Genomic DNA, 15,441 nt, shown 5'->3' with positions numbered 1-15,441 from the left:
GTTAGACAAAAAAGACTAAGAGAGTAAAGAGTCCTTACTCATGCGGAAGGGGAGATTCGCCCGAACGGGAGATAATCCGAAAATATATAGCACCCCCTTCAAGAGCAACTGGTCGATCTTGTATCGCTGGCCGGACAACCAGTTCGCCGCATGAAGATAGGCTGGATTACTTCTGAGCTTGCCAAGCTCCGGCTGGGTCGGCACGGCGGTCTGCCATTGGGTGCGGAAGGCTGGCCGATCGGGAAGTCGGATGAAGAAGAAAAACTCCTTCCAGTGTTTGTTGGAGGTCGGCATGTTATCAAAAAATTTAAAGCCTATTCTACTTTGGAAGATAAAAGTGCCCGGCTCGGATTGTTTGGGGTAGAAGAAGAAATGGAATATCTTAGGGTCAAGAGGAATACTGTGCAACCTAAAGAGGACGACCATCCCGCTCAGCAATCTAAAGGAATTCGGCACAAGCTGGCCGAGCGGGATGCGGAAGTAATTACAAACCTCCAGAATAAATGGATGGGTAGGGAATCTAAGGCCGCCCTGGAATTGGTCTAAAAAGAAACAAATGGAGCCGATCGGCGGGTCATGTGGACGATCGGTCGGGCCGGCTATAATTATTTCGTGGTCATCAGGAAGCCCGTATGTCCGAACAAGGCGCTGGGCATGCTCCTCATCGAATCGGCTCTCCATGGTCAGGTACCAGGGGCCCGAAATGTTAACAGCGGGTTCGGAGGAACTCGCCATCTCAGAAAAAAAATCAAAGGAAGGGAAACGAAAGGAGCGAAATGAGCAGGGAAGACCTATTAAGTGAAGGCAGAGGACTCACTGGGAAGGAAACGGGTGGAAAGAATCACCGATGAGGTGATCGCCGCCTAAAACCAGACACTAGATCGCCGGAGGCCGCAGCAACAGAACGAAGCAGAAGGCAACGCGCGAGCGAATATGCGGCCAAAAAAGGGACGGAGGCTTTATACGGCCAAGGCCGGTCAGCCTCCGCCGTCCGATCTAGGTCACGAGAAACAAGGACGCCATCGGGCCGTCCATTTCAAACGGGGGCTTCCCATCGAAAGTGACGCCGCCGCCACACAAGGGTCGACACGTGGCGCCCTGTCACCGAGTGCAATTAATGCGCCCATACCGCGCATGCTCCGACTTAATGGAGAGGATTTGCATAATTTTCGAGGAGATCTAGACAAGCAAATATCAACATTAAGCGACAAGACAACCAAAATAAAGAGCCGAGCGACTGAATTTGGCAGAAGGGCCGGACGGCCCCAGTGATATTATAAGCTACGGAAAAGCGGCGACCGCCCGCTCGGACACATATAGTCCAGTCAGTCGGACTCACTGCCTCCTTCGACTAGACTTGAAGGGAAGGCAAGTGATCCGGCAGTAAGAATGGGGAACCCACTTCCTGAAGGGTCTCAGCCTGAGGACCGATGAAAGGCTGTGCGGTGGTTGGCCGAGCCGAGCGGATGGGTAGGTCCGAACAGAGCTAGAGATAAGCCCATCAATGGGCTCATGTTTCCGACGCCAAGGCAGGAAGACCGAAGGGCCGAGCGGGAGTCCGCTCGGCAGGGGCCAAGGGCCGAGGGGGTTGTCCGTTCGGCCAAATAGGGGCGAGGGTATAAAGGGTGCCGAGCGGCCTATGCGCTCGGCTCAGGATATGAGATATCAGCAGAAACATGTCTGATGATTAGGCCGTACACAAGATCGCACGATCTTGCCGTCACATCATGGAGAGGCTGATACAGTAACAGTATGGTCTCATGGACGTCTCCCTGACAGATCCATATTCAGACATGGCCCTTCTGACAGACCCATACCTGGGCATGGCCAAAGGCAGGTGGTTGCCTTGATTGGCACGCCCAGGCTTCTTTGAGAGATCTATATAAGGCTTCCATTTCTCCACTGGAGGTATGAAAAATCTTCATCTTGAAGCCACCTTTTTGTTATTCCTCGCCTGACTTGAGCGTCGGAGGGCCGTCGCCGGGGACACCCCTCCCGGCTCGGTTTCGTTGCAGGTTCACCGGAGCATTCGAGGATCTAGCAGGAAGCGCCACGTGCCCAGCGTCCACTGATTCCCGGTTCGGACAGGATCACTTTCTTTTTGGATTCACATCACATCCTTGTCCTTGCCCGTGTCATTGGCATTCATTCTATTGGTCGTCTAATCAATGAATTCAATGACTCAGCAATTTTTCTCTGTTGTAGATGTTGAATTGATATTGTGGTTAGAAAGACTAATACTTAGTCACTTTTGTTTCGTGCTTTTGCACTTGTTTATAATTTATTAATAGACAAGGAAAATATAGAACAATATAAATATAAATATACAAACACACACAACAAACTAAGATAAGTAATTTGACAACTCACATATATGATATATCATTGGATCGTGCTCGAGTGATCGATCTGGTCCCACGGAATTTTTCCCTTAGCCACCAGGGTAAATCGAGAAAAGTATATGATGGGCAATCCAGAAGCCCAACATCCTTTGGTTGCGCGTTTCATTTGAGGAAAAATTCCTACAAAGTGATACGGCGGAGATAGCAGTCGACGTGGAAGTCAAAGTTAGGACGGTCAATGTCAGGGAACCAACGAGCTTATCAAAAGTGGGCCGGACGAAGAGCGACTTCAACTATCGAGTTAGCCTAAAGGTTCCGATCAGCACAAAGCTTAGATCGCTTGTCCAACCGGGGTCAATATAGAAAGAACATTAGAGGCTCATAATTGACCAAACGAATGCTAGGCCGACCGGAGGGCATGTCTGGTCGGGCAAGCCATAGCCTACTGAACCGAGGTACTACGAAAGAAAGCAGTTGCTGGGATCGATCGGGCGGGGAGTCCTGGTTGAGCGACTATACCGCTCGGCTAAAACAGTGGGACCCTTCACATATCTCGTAATATCCATCTATGAGGAAATGCCGTTGACAACAGGGCATGGTCAACAGGCAAATGGTACGATGAAAGCTTCTACCATCATATCAAGGATTTGCATCAAGGATTTGTACATTAGTGTGAGCATTTAATCTGGGTGACAAACAATAAAGTAAGTCACATTACGTTGGTTTGTTCATAGGAATACTCGTTTGCCAAATCCATAGGGGCAAGATCGCTGAGTTGATTTCCAACATCTGCCCAAGCATCTATTAGATGACCCTCTAGCAGTATGGGGATGACAGATGAAGAGGTGGCTGGTGAAACAATTGTGTCCTGGGAAGATGGTAAAGCAAAAGTGATCAGCGATTCATAATGCCGACTCGATGCAGTACTAGTGGTTTTTGCACGAGGAGATACAAAAAATGTAGGCAGTGGGAAGTTGCTTGGTTGAGAGAGGCCCTCCTGTGTTGGGCTGGCTCCTTAGAGGGGATTGTTAGAAGGATGAGAAGATAAGGTTCATTTAGAGGATTGTGCTTCCTCTTGGATGAACTCTTCTGGAGCGGAAGGTACAAGCACGGGGGTGAGCCCATGGAAGATGCTCGTCTTTTAGGAGAAGGGATAATCTTGTTCCCTTTGCATTTGCGCTTCGGAGAACGTTGATTGCTCAACTTGGGGAGGTACGAAACATAGATTGGATCTTGGTTAAACTTTCCAGGGTCACGGGGAGGAGGAAAGGAAGATTGCCACTCGGTGGACCAGGTAGTAGGATTGGACATTTCCATGAAGAAGAAATGAGATTTTCAGCTTTTGTTCAAAGATAGCATGTCCTCAACGAAGACCGCCTTTGGCCGAGACTGGAAAAGAAAAGCTTCGAATTCTAATTTATTGGGATAGGAAAAGAGATAATGATTGCAGGGAGTAGGAGGGATGTCAAATAGACAAAACAACATGAACATCCCACACATATGTTGAAAGGCGTTTGGGACAAACTATTGTAATGAGATATGGAAGTATTGACTTATGACCGACAAAAAAGGATGGACTAGAGGTTGATTGCTAGATGGTTAGAAAATAAAGTGATGTGGTTAAGAGGAGGGTGATGAGGATGATCGTTTGGAGAAGGAAGGGTAAGATGATAATTATTAGGAATGACATACCTAGAGTATAGAAAATCTTAATCAGAGTCGTCAAAACTAGACTTGGTGAAAGTATACCAGGGGCAAGGGATTCTTTAGCCATAAGAAAGTGGAAAATGTGAGAGAAGTAGAGAATGAATGACTTATTGGATCGTGTAAGGCGTGAGAGAAAAAAGATTGAGAGAGAAGTTCGACAGAAAAGAAATTGGAGAAGATGAAGTGCGAAGTACTAAGGATGTTGGCTGCTTAGGGTTTTTATAAAGAACAATTTAATTGCAACCATTTGATCAAAACAACATGCTCTTGAAGAGATGTTGATTTGCAGGGAAAGGCGTACCAATGTGTCGCACGAAGTAGTGTGCGTCAGCGGTCACTCTGAGAGACAAGGAGTGATGCAATGTGGTGTCCACCCATAAATAGGCATTTATGATGGATATGACAATCAAAGCATTTTACTGCCCGAGTGCCTTTCAGCGCATGCTTGGTACTTTTTCACTGTGGAAGGGTTAGCCACTAATACATAGTTTTTGAAAAAATCGCTAAGTGCTGGGAGGTGCGAACAAGAGCACGAATAGTTAGATAACCCTTATAAAAAGGGTCGAGCGGGTGAAAACAGGACTTAGGTTCAATCAGTCGGCAACACCTCATTCGACTAGACTTGAAAGAAAGGCTAGTGATAAGAAGGTTCATGAAATGATCTAGCAGTCAAGGTTAAGATGACGTGGCAGCCAAGATCAATGACAATCAAAGTTGGGATAGGAGTGTACCCCAATCTAACCTCGTTGTTTCACCTAGTATCAAGGTTCTTGGATTTAGCTTGCGCAATGTGTGCTTGGTCAGCATCATAAAGCTCTATGTGTGCCCTATCAGATGAAAGACCGGTCAGGCCTAAAGCACTTAGCATCATAGGATATAAGTGTACCCGACCGGATGAAAGATCGATCGGGCCTAAAGCACTCAACATCGTAAAGCTCTATGTGCGCCCGACCAGATGGAAGACCGATCACGCCTAAAGCAGTTAGCATCATAAATATCTATGTGTGCTCAACCGGATGAAAGAATGGTCGGGCCTAAAGCACTCAGAATCATAAAGCTTTATGTTCGCACGACCAGATGAAAGACCGACGGAGCCTAAAGCAATCAACATCATAAATCTGTCCATGTATGTCCAACCCAAATCTTTCCATATATGTTCGTATGGATAAAAGGTCAGTTGGATTTGAAGCAGTTAACCTCATAAAGCTCTTCATGTACAGTCGGTCATAAGGTCGACCGGAATTAAGAAGCATAGTTGTATACTTATTGTTCAAAGGATTTTCAGTACACACAGTTTATCAGAGGGTTACCTAAGTAGATTTCTAGCATGCTTAACATATCATATGAATCTCTGATCAGATTTATGACAACATTCAATACATAATAGAGCAGCTCAATGCAAGGATAAGCATAAGGACAGTCATCCTTATTAGCCGACCAAGATATATTCAGCAGACAAGCAGCAGACAACATTTTAACAAGTTGTCAGAGTTGTCAGAGAATATTCCTTTAGGGCCTACTTCGAAGCTATCTTGTTTCCTATTAGGCAACCATTTATGACACCATACCCTTGTAACAGCTTCATCGAAGGTCTAAGCTAGAAGCGACAAAAGAGGTTCATTTGTGGATAGATAAAAGATTCCTCGGATACTCATTACACAACAAACTAAAAACTCCTACACACGATGACATCTCATGATCAAGGAGTTTATGAGAGGTGGTATAAAAAGGGGGGTCTTCTACGTTGGCAAGAAGCATAGTATCAAGGAACTATGACTCCTTTGTATAAAAAGGGGGGTCTTCTCCGTTGGTATAAAAAGGGGGGTCTTCTCCTACACACGATGACTCCTTTGTAGGGATCTTTTTCCCTAGTTTTTGCTCACTAACTCTCTGTTGGGTCATCGCCATATGCGCAGGATCACAAGGAAGCTTCACCAAGAAGGAAAAAGTCTTGCACAGTCAAACATCCATCCATCGTCACTAGTGCATCATCTCTGCAGTTCTCAAATAGGATCAACATACTTGATGAACCGAGCTAACCTACATGCATGCTATGAATGTGTAATGTATGATGAGTGCATAATAAAATGACACTCATGTGTATTAGCCATGTCTGAGTGTTATTCGAGTATACATCGAGCGACTTGTAAACATAAATATGCATCTTCCTAAAAATCAACTATGCATCAAACCTCATCCCTTTAAATATGTTGTGGTTACTCGCTTTCCAAATATGATGTACCCTAGAATACAAGATCTAAGGACTCCTCCTCATGTCGGTAGAAGGTTGCCCTTCTAATACTCCTGCTTAACGCCGACAGATAGCCTCCCATGTGTTAGCAACCATAGCATTTCTGTCAAACTATTTTTACCCATGGTTTCCTGGTCATGTTATCTCTGAAGTGATTATAGGCCTTCTGTACACTCGTTTACCCAGACGGGAATTCCACTCTATCAGTATTTGGCCTGCGGCTCATTTCTTTTCTATGGGGCCGAGTCGAGCTCGACTCGACCGTCCTTCTAATCTTCGTTAAGACGACGTAGGATTTATCCCACCATGCGTCTAACGCATGTATACTATATTTATCTCCCTTCATATCTGTGGGGCAAGCACTATGAGGGTCGTTAATGCAGCGGATCTACATTCTTTAAGAGTGTCCCTTTTTAATTTACCTCTCATTGGAACTATGGTGAGACGACCATTCCATCAAGAAATAGAACTAAGTACTACATGGCAAATACTCCAATCAACAAAGTGTCATTCCAATGGAATTTATTTCATTCCTCGACCCTTGATCGGAACATTATGTATGAGAAATATGATGTAATAATTTTTTTTTAATCAAATAGAATATCTTTTTCACAATTCTAATAATCAAGGATGTCTTTTTTTTTTAATTATTTTACTTATTTTTTTATGCACTTAATTGGGCAATAACCAATAAAAATTATTAATTACTAAACAACAATAATAAAAAAAATATAAAATCTGTAATTTATCAAAAATATCTTAAATATTTCTTATATCCACCTTCAATTCATTTTATTTAATTTTTATGTGACTTTATTTCTTTCTCCCCTAAAAAACACAATCATCCTTAAATAAATATTTACAACATATTTCTTTCATATTTAAATAAAAATCATTAATTATTCACTCGACTTGGTGATCCGGTAATGATTTATTACATTTAGTGGCATCTATAAAATTAACAAAAATATAATTTGACTAGTCAAGTGATATGACATGGTTTTACTTTTATTAAAAACTCTGCCGGAATTTTTTTTAATGTTATACAAGTTAAATTTCTACAGAGGTAGCAAGAGGGTTTGAGGAATGATAGGCACCAAATGGGAATGTAATTAGTATTTAACAGACACATAATTTAATATTTCAATGAACTATCATATGAATATATTAGGTGTTTAGTAGATTCTACAAAGGACGAATTATTAAATTTTAAATATATATTATATATTAAGCAGATTCTAAAACGGAGTAACTATTATTATATTTTAAGTATACATTGTCTCCATATTTGGCATCGTACGGCTCGCTATATATATAAGTACAAAAGGATCCTTCTGATATATCAGAAGATATAGCAATTTAGATTCCAGACATGACTCTTACCCCATGGCTACTCTTTCTTCTCCTTGTCGTCTTCTCCAATCCCTTGGTCGCCTCTCCTTCTTCTTCTGCGAGCCGTTACATTATTCAAGTGGAAGAGCCAACTTAACCGCTGTCGGAAGGGAGCCTGAAGAGGTGGCACGAATCTTTCCTGCCGCCGGCCGTCGAGCAGTCTAGCGTCGATCGGCGGCTACTGCACTCGTACAGCGATGTATTCAGCGGGTTCGCCGCCATGCTGACGGAGGAAGAGCTACAGGAGATACGGAAGAAGAATGGCTTTGTGCGCGTGTTCCCCGACCGAGTGCTGCACGTAATGACCACCCACACTCCGGATTTCCTCGGGCTCAAGGTCGGGAGTAAGGGGCTCTGGGACGACTCGAATCTCGGGAGCGGAGTCATCATTGGAGTTCTCGACACCGGCGTGACGCCCGGCCACCCTTCCTACGACGACGAGGGGGTCCCGCCTCCACCCTCGACGTGGAAGGGATCCTGCGACCTCGAGACCGGTTGCAACAACAAGCTCATCGGAGCCAGGTCGATGATCACCGGTTGGCGTCACCCCATTGACGAGGGCGGCCACGGGACCCACACTTCCGCCACGGCTGGTGGTAACTTCGTCCGAAACGCGAGCTACTTCGGCTTCGCCAAAGGCACGGCCGCCGGAATGGCCCCTCGGGCTCACCTCGCCATCTACCAGGTCTGCGGCGGTGACGGCAGCTGTAATTCTGCCGATATCCTCGCCGGGTTGGACGTAGCTGTCAAGGATGGCGTCGACATCCTTTCTCTCTCGCTCGGTGGCCGTTCTACGCCTCTCGACCAAGATCCCATCGCCATCGGTTCATTCGCGGCGGCAAGGAAGGGCATCTTTGTCAGCTGTGCTGGCGGCAATGATGGACCTGACTACTTCACCCTCTCCAACGAGGCGCCATGGATGCTCACTGTTGCAGCAAGCAGCGTCGATCGAAGCTTCAGGGCATCCGTGAAGCTTCCCAATGGGAAGGTAATCCCCGGAGAGTCTCTCGACCAACCTAGCAACTTCCCTGAGAGCTATCTTCCCCTATACTACTCCTCCGAGTCCCCGTCTTGCGCCATGGATCCTCCTAATGATAGCCAGAGGGGTAGCATCTGGGTATGCGAGGTCGAACTCGGCCACCTTTTACGTGTAGCGGCATTTGCCAAGTCCCGCGGAGCCAGGGCATTGATCTCCATTTCCTCAAAAACAGAGGGCGCTACCATCTCGATTAGGAAGATGGACTTTCCCGGAGTAGTGCTCACCATCCAAGAAGGTTCCGACCTCATATCGTATTTGAACTCTGCTTCTAACCCCTCTGCGTCGATCGTCTTCAACGGGACAGTTCTCGGCGTATCCCCCGCCCCCGTTGTGGCTTACTTCTCCTCCCGGGGGCCATCTCAAGCAACACCGGGAATCCTCAAGCCAGACATCTCCGGCCCTGGCCTTAACATCTTCGCAGCCTATATTCATTCCAGTGACACTCCGGATCAGTACTATATTATATCTGGCACGTCCATGGCGACGCCTCACCTCAGCGGTGTCGCCGCGCTCTTAAAGGCCGCACATCCTACTTGGTCGCCGGCAGCTATCAAGTCGGCAATCATCACCACGGCAGACGCCGACGTCTTTGATGAGTTACTTGAGCCGGCGCTCTATTTCGCCAAGGGCGCAGGACACGTTAACCCTAACAAAGCTGCCAATCCCGGTCTTATTTACGACATCACCGACGATGATTATATCTCCTACATCTGTGGCAAATTCGGCGAAGAAGGCGCAAGAAATATAGCGCGCAGAGTCGTGGACTGCTCGAAGATTGTGACCGAAGAGGAGCTCAACTACCCATCGATTTTGCTAGCCCCCAAAGGCAGGACGGAGGCTAAAGTGACCCGGACGGTCACGAACGACGGACCAGCAAAATCGAGCTACACGGTGTCAGTGAGCATATCGAAGACTGCTGTGTCGACTACTGTCACCCCCACTAAATTGACGTTCACTGAGCTAAACGAGCAGAAGTCATTCACTGTGAGCGCAAAATGGGGTGCCGGCGGACCTCCCACTTCCGGCAATCAATTAGTGGAGGGAAAGTTGACTTGGACCTCCGATGATGGTAAGTATGTGGTGACCAGCCCATTTGTCGTCTCCGCCCTGGAGTGATGTAGTGCAAGCTCATTTTGTCTTCTTCCTTACAAATATTATTATTCCTGGTTAGTAAGAAGAATGTATGAATGAATAAATCAGGTTGGGGACTCGAATCAATAAATATTTTTCCCTTTTAATATCATAAATTAATAATATTATTGATCCCTCTAAAATGAACAAAATTCTATTCCTAATTAATTTGGACTCGTCTTCCCCGTGTCATTGGCATCCACTCCATTGCTCGTCTAATTAGTGTATTCAATGACTTAGTAATTCTTCTCTGTTATAGATGTCGTATTGATATTCTGGCTAGAAAAGCTAATAGTTAGTCATTGTTATTTTGTGCTCTTGTTTATAATTTAATAATAGACGAGGAAAATATAGAATAACCTAAATATAAACATACAAACACATGCAAAAAAACTAAGATAAGTGATTTGGCAACTCACAAACTCCTACTCCATGATATATGATATATCATTGGATCACTCCTAGAATGTCTTTATATTTTATAGAGGTGGAGAAGACTCTTATAAATTTGAGTTTACAACATCATCAAGGATATATAATATTAGATAAAATAAATTCAACATAAGAAAATATTACATAACTCGAGCTTTCTTTTAGTTTGTTATCAATTGTTATTGCTAGCTTTCAATCTCATTTGTTTTAAGTGGCCAACCATTGATACCAACATCTCCAATCAATCCCCTCTTATAAAGCTCTTGCTACTAATAGCTCTGTTGAATCTGTCATATCTGTCGATTATTAATTTACCTTAGTTGGTTATTGTTTAAGTTGAGTCAATTGAACTTTCATGTATTTGACCGCCCTAGCTTGTAATGACTAGTTGAGTCGTTTGATCCTGTATTTAGTTAATTTATCTTCCATAGCATTTGAGTCACCTCACAACCATAAGTTTTTTAGATAAACAACTATCTTCTTAGAATTTTGTTGATGTGTTAGTCAACTAATCTCACCTATTAGTTCATTAGTCTTGCTTTAGTTAATCACTTGGTTGATTGACTACTAGAATGATATTTTATTTATTAGCATTCCAACTTGACTCAATTGTTGATTGACTTACTCAACCATCAATTGATTAAAATGAGTCTTCAATTGATGGAAACTAACTTCAGTCACTCAAGTACTGAGTGCTCACCAAATGAACTCATTTCTATGAGACTTTCTCAATTTGTCTAATATTAGTTTATCGCAATTTATTTGGAATTCACGTGCTTAGAAATCGTGTATCTAGGACTTCATTCTTTATAAACCAAGATTTCTACTACCCAACTTTAGTTCCACGTTGATTCAGTAGCACTTCAACATGCATAGACTACTCCAATGGAACTTCTACTAATCTAGCATCTAATAAACTCTTGATTTGTTAAAACGTCATTACTTTCCAAGCATCTGATTCACCTTAACCGGCATACTTGTACTTTCACCATTTGTCAATACATCCCAATTAATTCGATACATTATGCATTAATACCAAATTAATTATTTTACACGATTTCTAAGATATAATAAACTACTCTTAAATGGTAAATCATTCCTTCTATGTCTAAGGATTTCTAGTCATTGATATCTCTATCAAGTAGCCAGGATGTTAACTCCTAATCCAAGAGAGCATTGAATCCTCTATTAACTCAATACTATTCTCTCTATGCTTTACTATACATCCAAATACCTTATTAATCACAATCCAATTAAAGACTACTTTTAACGACGCTAAAGTACATAACTACATGCATAGAATAAATGAAGGTCTCAAGTCAAAAGATCAGTTACACTCATTCATAAGTGGAATGACCAATGATGCTTAATATGCGGTTTCCTCTTTAGCAGGTTATGTACAATGTATACCTCTAAGCTCAAGACACCCTAAGTACAACTTGGATATCCATCCCTGAGTCTATCTCGATCTAATCATAATCAACGTTGATCTAGATTTTCATGTCTCCTCTAGATATCTATCCGACCAAAAACTATTTTCAAATTAGTATACTCATTAATCTGTGGGACTTTATCATTAATCATATATGTACAAAAAAGTAAATAATTAACAACAAATACTTGTCTTTATGAAATAATTATCCAAAAAATACATAAGGAGTGTCTTGACATATAAGTGCACACACTAATATTAAGAACTCTATTTTGTTCTACAAGCAAAGTGGGTCATCCACCACTTCTAGATGCACCCAAGGCTTCCCTTTGGTCTTGAAATATTCCATTGATAAGGCAATTGTAGTTGCTAATCAAAATCATAAAAAATGCACTCTTGAAAATAAAAATAGGTGTTATGTCCATTCCTTGGATGCGATTGGACATTCTCAATTCAGCAACCAAAATATTGTGTGCTTCAGTATAAGTAAGAACACTCCCCCGAATTCCAACTTCCGAAATCATATAAAAAAGGAGGGCTGTGTTAAGCTCGAAAAACAAGCATAATTTTTGTTAATAATCTTGTGTCCTTGGATCATAATTGTAATGCTATTTAATTATAGTTAACTCCAATAGCCTATGCTAGCTTATGCCTTCTTGTTGTTGTATGAAGACACATGATAAGGACTTAAATATACAAGTATCGAAGGATTGTCTTTTAGGTTCCCTTCGTCGCCTAACTTTGGACCAAATATGGCTTGGTGATGCTTTCATTGGTTGGCGTTTGACATTCAATTATATTATATAATCATAACTTCTCTATTTTTAACTAACTGTTCATAATGATGACATAATGATTAGAAAGGATTGAATTCTATATTTATTAATATATAATCTACTTTGAATTATTAGGCATTCTCATTGCTTTATGCTATGAATATAATATCCTTTAGCATTTTGTTTTTCACAACTTACTTTCTTTTCTGAGGACAAAGAAGGAAGGTAAAGTTTTGTTCTTCAAAGTTTCTTTCTTTTCTTTCCTATTCTTGATCTAGTATCTTTCCTATGATTAAAAACATTCTATTCATGGGAAAACCAATCTTAGTTGATTGCCTAGTTGGCTCAACCATCAATTGATAGGGGCAAGATCGCTGAGTTGATTTCCAACATCTACCCAAGCATCTGTTAGATGACCCTCTAGTAGTATGGGAACAACAGATGAAGAGGTGGCCAGTGAAACAATTGCGTCCTTGGCAGATGGTAGAGCAAAAGTGATCGACGATTGATAATGCCGACTCGATGCAGTACTAGTGGTTTCTGCACGAGGAGATACAAAAAATGTAGGCGATGGGAAGCTGCTTGGTAGAGAGAGGCCCTCCTGTGTTGGGCTGGCACCTTGGAGGGGACTGTCAGAAGACGAACTCTTCTGGAGTGAAAGGTACAAGCACGAGGGCGAGCCCATGGAAGATGCTCATCTTTAGGAGCTGGGGCAAGGATAATCTTGTGCCCTTTGCATTTGCGCTTTGGAGAACGTTGATTGCTCAACTTGGGGAGGTACGAAACATAGATCAGATCTTTCTTAAACTTTCTAGGGTCACGGAGAGGAGGAAAGGAAGATTTCCACTCAGTGGACCAGGTAGCAGGATTGGACATTTCCATGAAGAAGAAATGAGTTTTTCAGCCTTTGTTCGAAGATGACATGTCCTCAAAGAAGACTGCCTTTGGTCAAGACTGGAAAAGAAATGCTCCAGATTCTAATTTCTTGGAATAGGAAAAGAGATATGGAAATATTGACTTTGTGGGGAGTAGGAGGGATGTTAAATAGACAAAACAACATGAACATTCCACACATATGTCGAAAGGCGTTCAGGACAAACTATTGTAATGAGATATGGAAATATTGACTTATGACTGACAAAAAGGGAAGGACTAAAGGCTGACTGCTAGTTGGTCAGAAAAGAAATTGATGTGGTTAAGAGGAGGGTGATGAGGATGATCGTTTGGAGAAGGAAGAGTGATATGATAATTATTAGGAATGACATACGTAGAGTATAAGAAATCTTAATCAGAGTCGTCAAAACTAGACTTGGTGAAAGTATACCAGGGGCAAGGGATTCTTTGGCCATAAGAAAGTGGAAAGTATGAGAGAAGTAGAGAATGATTGACTTATTGGATCATGTAAGGCATGAGAGAAGAAAAGATTGAGAGAGAAGGTTCGATGGAAATAAATTGGAGAAGATGAAGTACGAAGTACTGAGGATGTCGGTTGCTCAGGGTTTTTATAAAGAACAATTTAATTGCAACCATTTGATCAAAACAACATGCTCTTGAAGAGATGTTGATTTGCAGGGAAAGGCGTGCCATTGTGTCGAACGTAGTAGTGTGCATTAGAGGTCGCTCTGAGAGACAAGGAGTGATGCTATGTGACGCCCAACCATAAATAGGCATTTGTGTTGGACATGACAATCAAATCATTTTACTGTCCGAGTGCCTTACAGCGCACCCATGGTACTTTTTTACTGCGGAAGGGTTAGCCACCAACACATAGTTTTTGAAAAAATCGCTAAGGGCTGGTGGGAGGTGCGAACAAGAGCACGAATAGTTAGATAACCCTTATAAAAAGGGGCGAGCGGATGAAAACAGGACTTGGGTCCAATCAGTTGGCAACACCTCCTTCGACTAGACTTGAAAGGAAGGCTAGTAATACGGATGATGATAAGCAGGTTCAGGAAATGATTTGGCAGTCAAGATTAAGATGACGTGGCAGTCAAGGTCAAGGTGATGTGCCAATCAAAGTTGGGATAGGAGTGTACCCCCTATCTAACCTCGTTGTTTGACCTAGTATCCAGGTTCTTGGATTTAGCTTGCGCATTGTGTGCTCGGTAAGCATTATAAAGCTCTATGTGTGCCCTATCAGATGAAAGACCGGTCAGGCCTAAAGCACTCAGCATTATAAAACTCTATGTGAGCGCAACTAGATGAAAGACCGGTCAGACCTAAAGCACTCAACATCGTAAAGCTCTATGTGCGCCCGACCAGATGGAAGACCGATCACGCCTAAAGCAGTTAGCATCATAAATATCTATGTGTGCTCAACCGGATGAAAGAATGGTCGGGCCTAAAGCACTCAGAATCATAAAGCTTTATGTGCGCACGACCAGATGAAAGACCGACGGAGCCTAAAGCAATCAACATCATAAATCTCTCCATGTATGTCCAACCCAAATCTTTCCATATATGTTCGTATGGATAAAAGGTCGGTTGGATTTGAAGCAGTTAACCTCATAAAGCTCTTCATGTACAGTCGGTCATAAGGTCGACCGGAATTAAGAAGCATAGTTGTATACTTATTGTTCAAAGGATTTTCAGTACACACAGTTTATCAGAGGGTTACCTAAGTAGATTTCTAGCATGCTTAACATATCATATGAATCTCTGATCGGATTTATGACAACATTCAATACATAATAGAGCAGCTCAATGCAAGGATAAGCATAAGGACAGTCATCCTTATTAGCCGACCAAGATATATTCAGCAGACAAGCAGCAGACAACATTTTAACAAGTTGTCAGAGTTGTCAGAGAATATTCCTTTAGGGCCTACTTCTGAAGCTATCTTGTTTCCTATTAGGCAACCATTTATGACACCATACCCTTGTAACAGCTTCATCGAAGGTCTAAGCTAGAAGCGACAAAAGAGGTTCATTTGTGGATAG

General features: G+C 42.7%; 1 protein-coding gene across 1 annotated transcript; it reads left to right on the top strand.

The window, feature by feature from the left end:
• Positions 1-7,685: 7,685 nt before the first annotated feature.
• Positions 7,686-9,847, top strand: LOC122048056 (subtilisin-like protease 4). Its single transcript, XM_042609663.1, has one exon. It carries the CDS (start codon positions 7,913-7,915, stop codon positions 9,845-9,847), a length of 1,935 nt encoding a protein of 644 aa, XP_042465597.1. The 5' UTR covers positions 7,686-7,912.
• Positions 9,848-15,441: the final 5,594 nt, after the last annotated feature.

The sequence above is a fragment of the Zingiber officinale genome, chromosome 2B (assembly GCF_018446385.1).
Source record: "Zingiber officinale cultivar Zhangliang chromosome 2B, Zo_v1.1, whole genome shotgun sequence".
Taxonomy (NCBI): Eukaryota; Viridiplantae; Streptophyta; class Magnoliopsida; order Zingiberales; family Zingiberaceae; genus Zingiber; species Zingiber officinale.
This window is presented reverse-complemented; position numbering and strand designations above follow the sequence as displayed.

Bases quoted from the DNA above. Each gene is read 5' to 3' on its own strand.
- LOC122048056 (XM_042609663.1), top strand. From the start codon at position 7,913: ATGCTGACGGAGGAAGAGCTACAGGAGATACGGAAGAAGAATGGCTTT.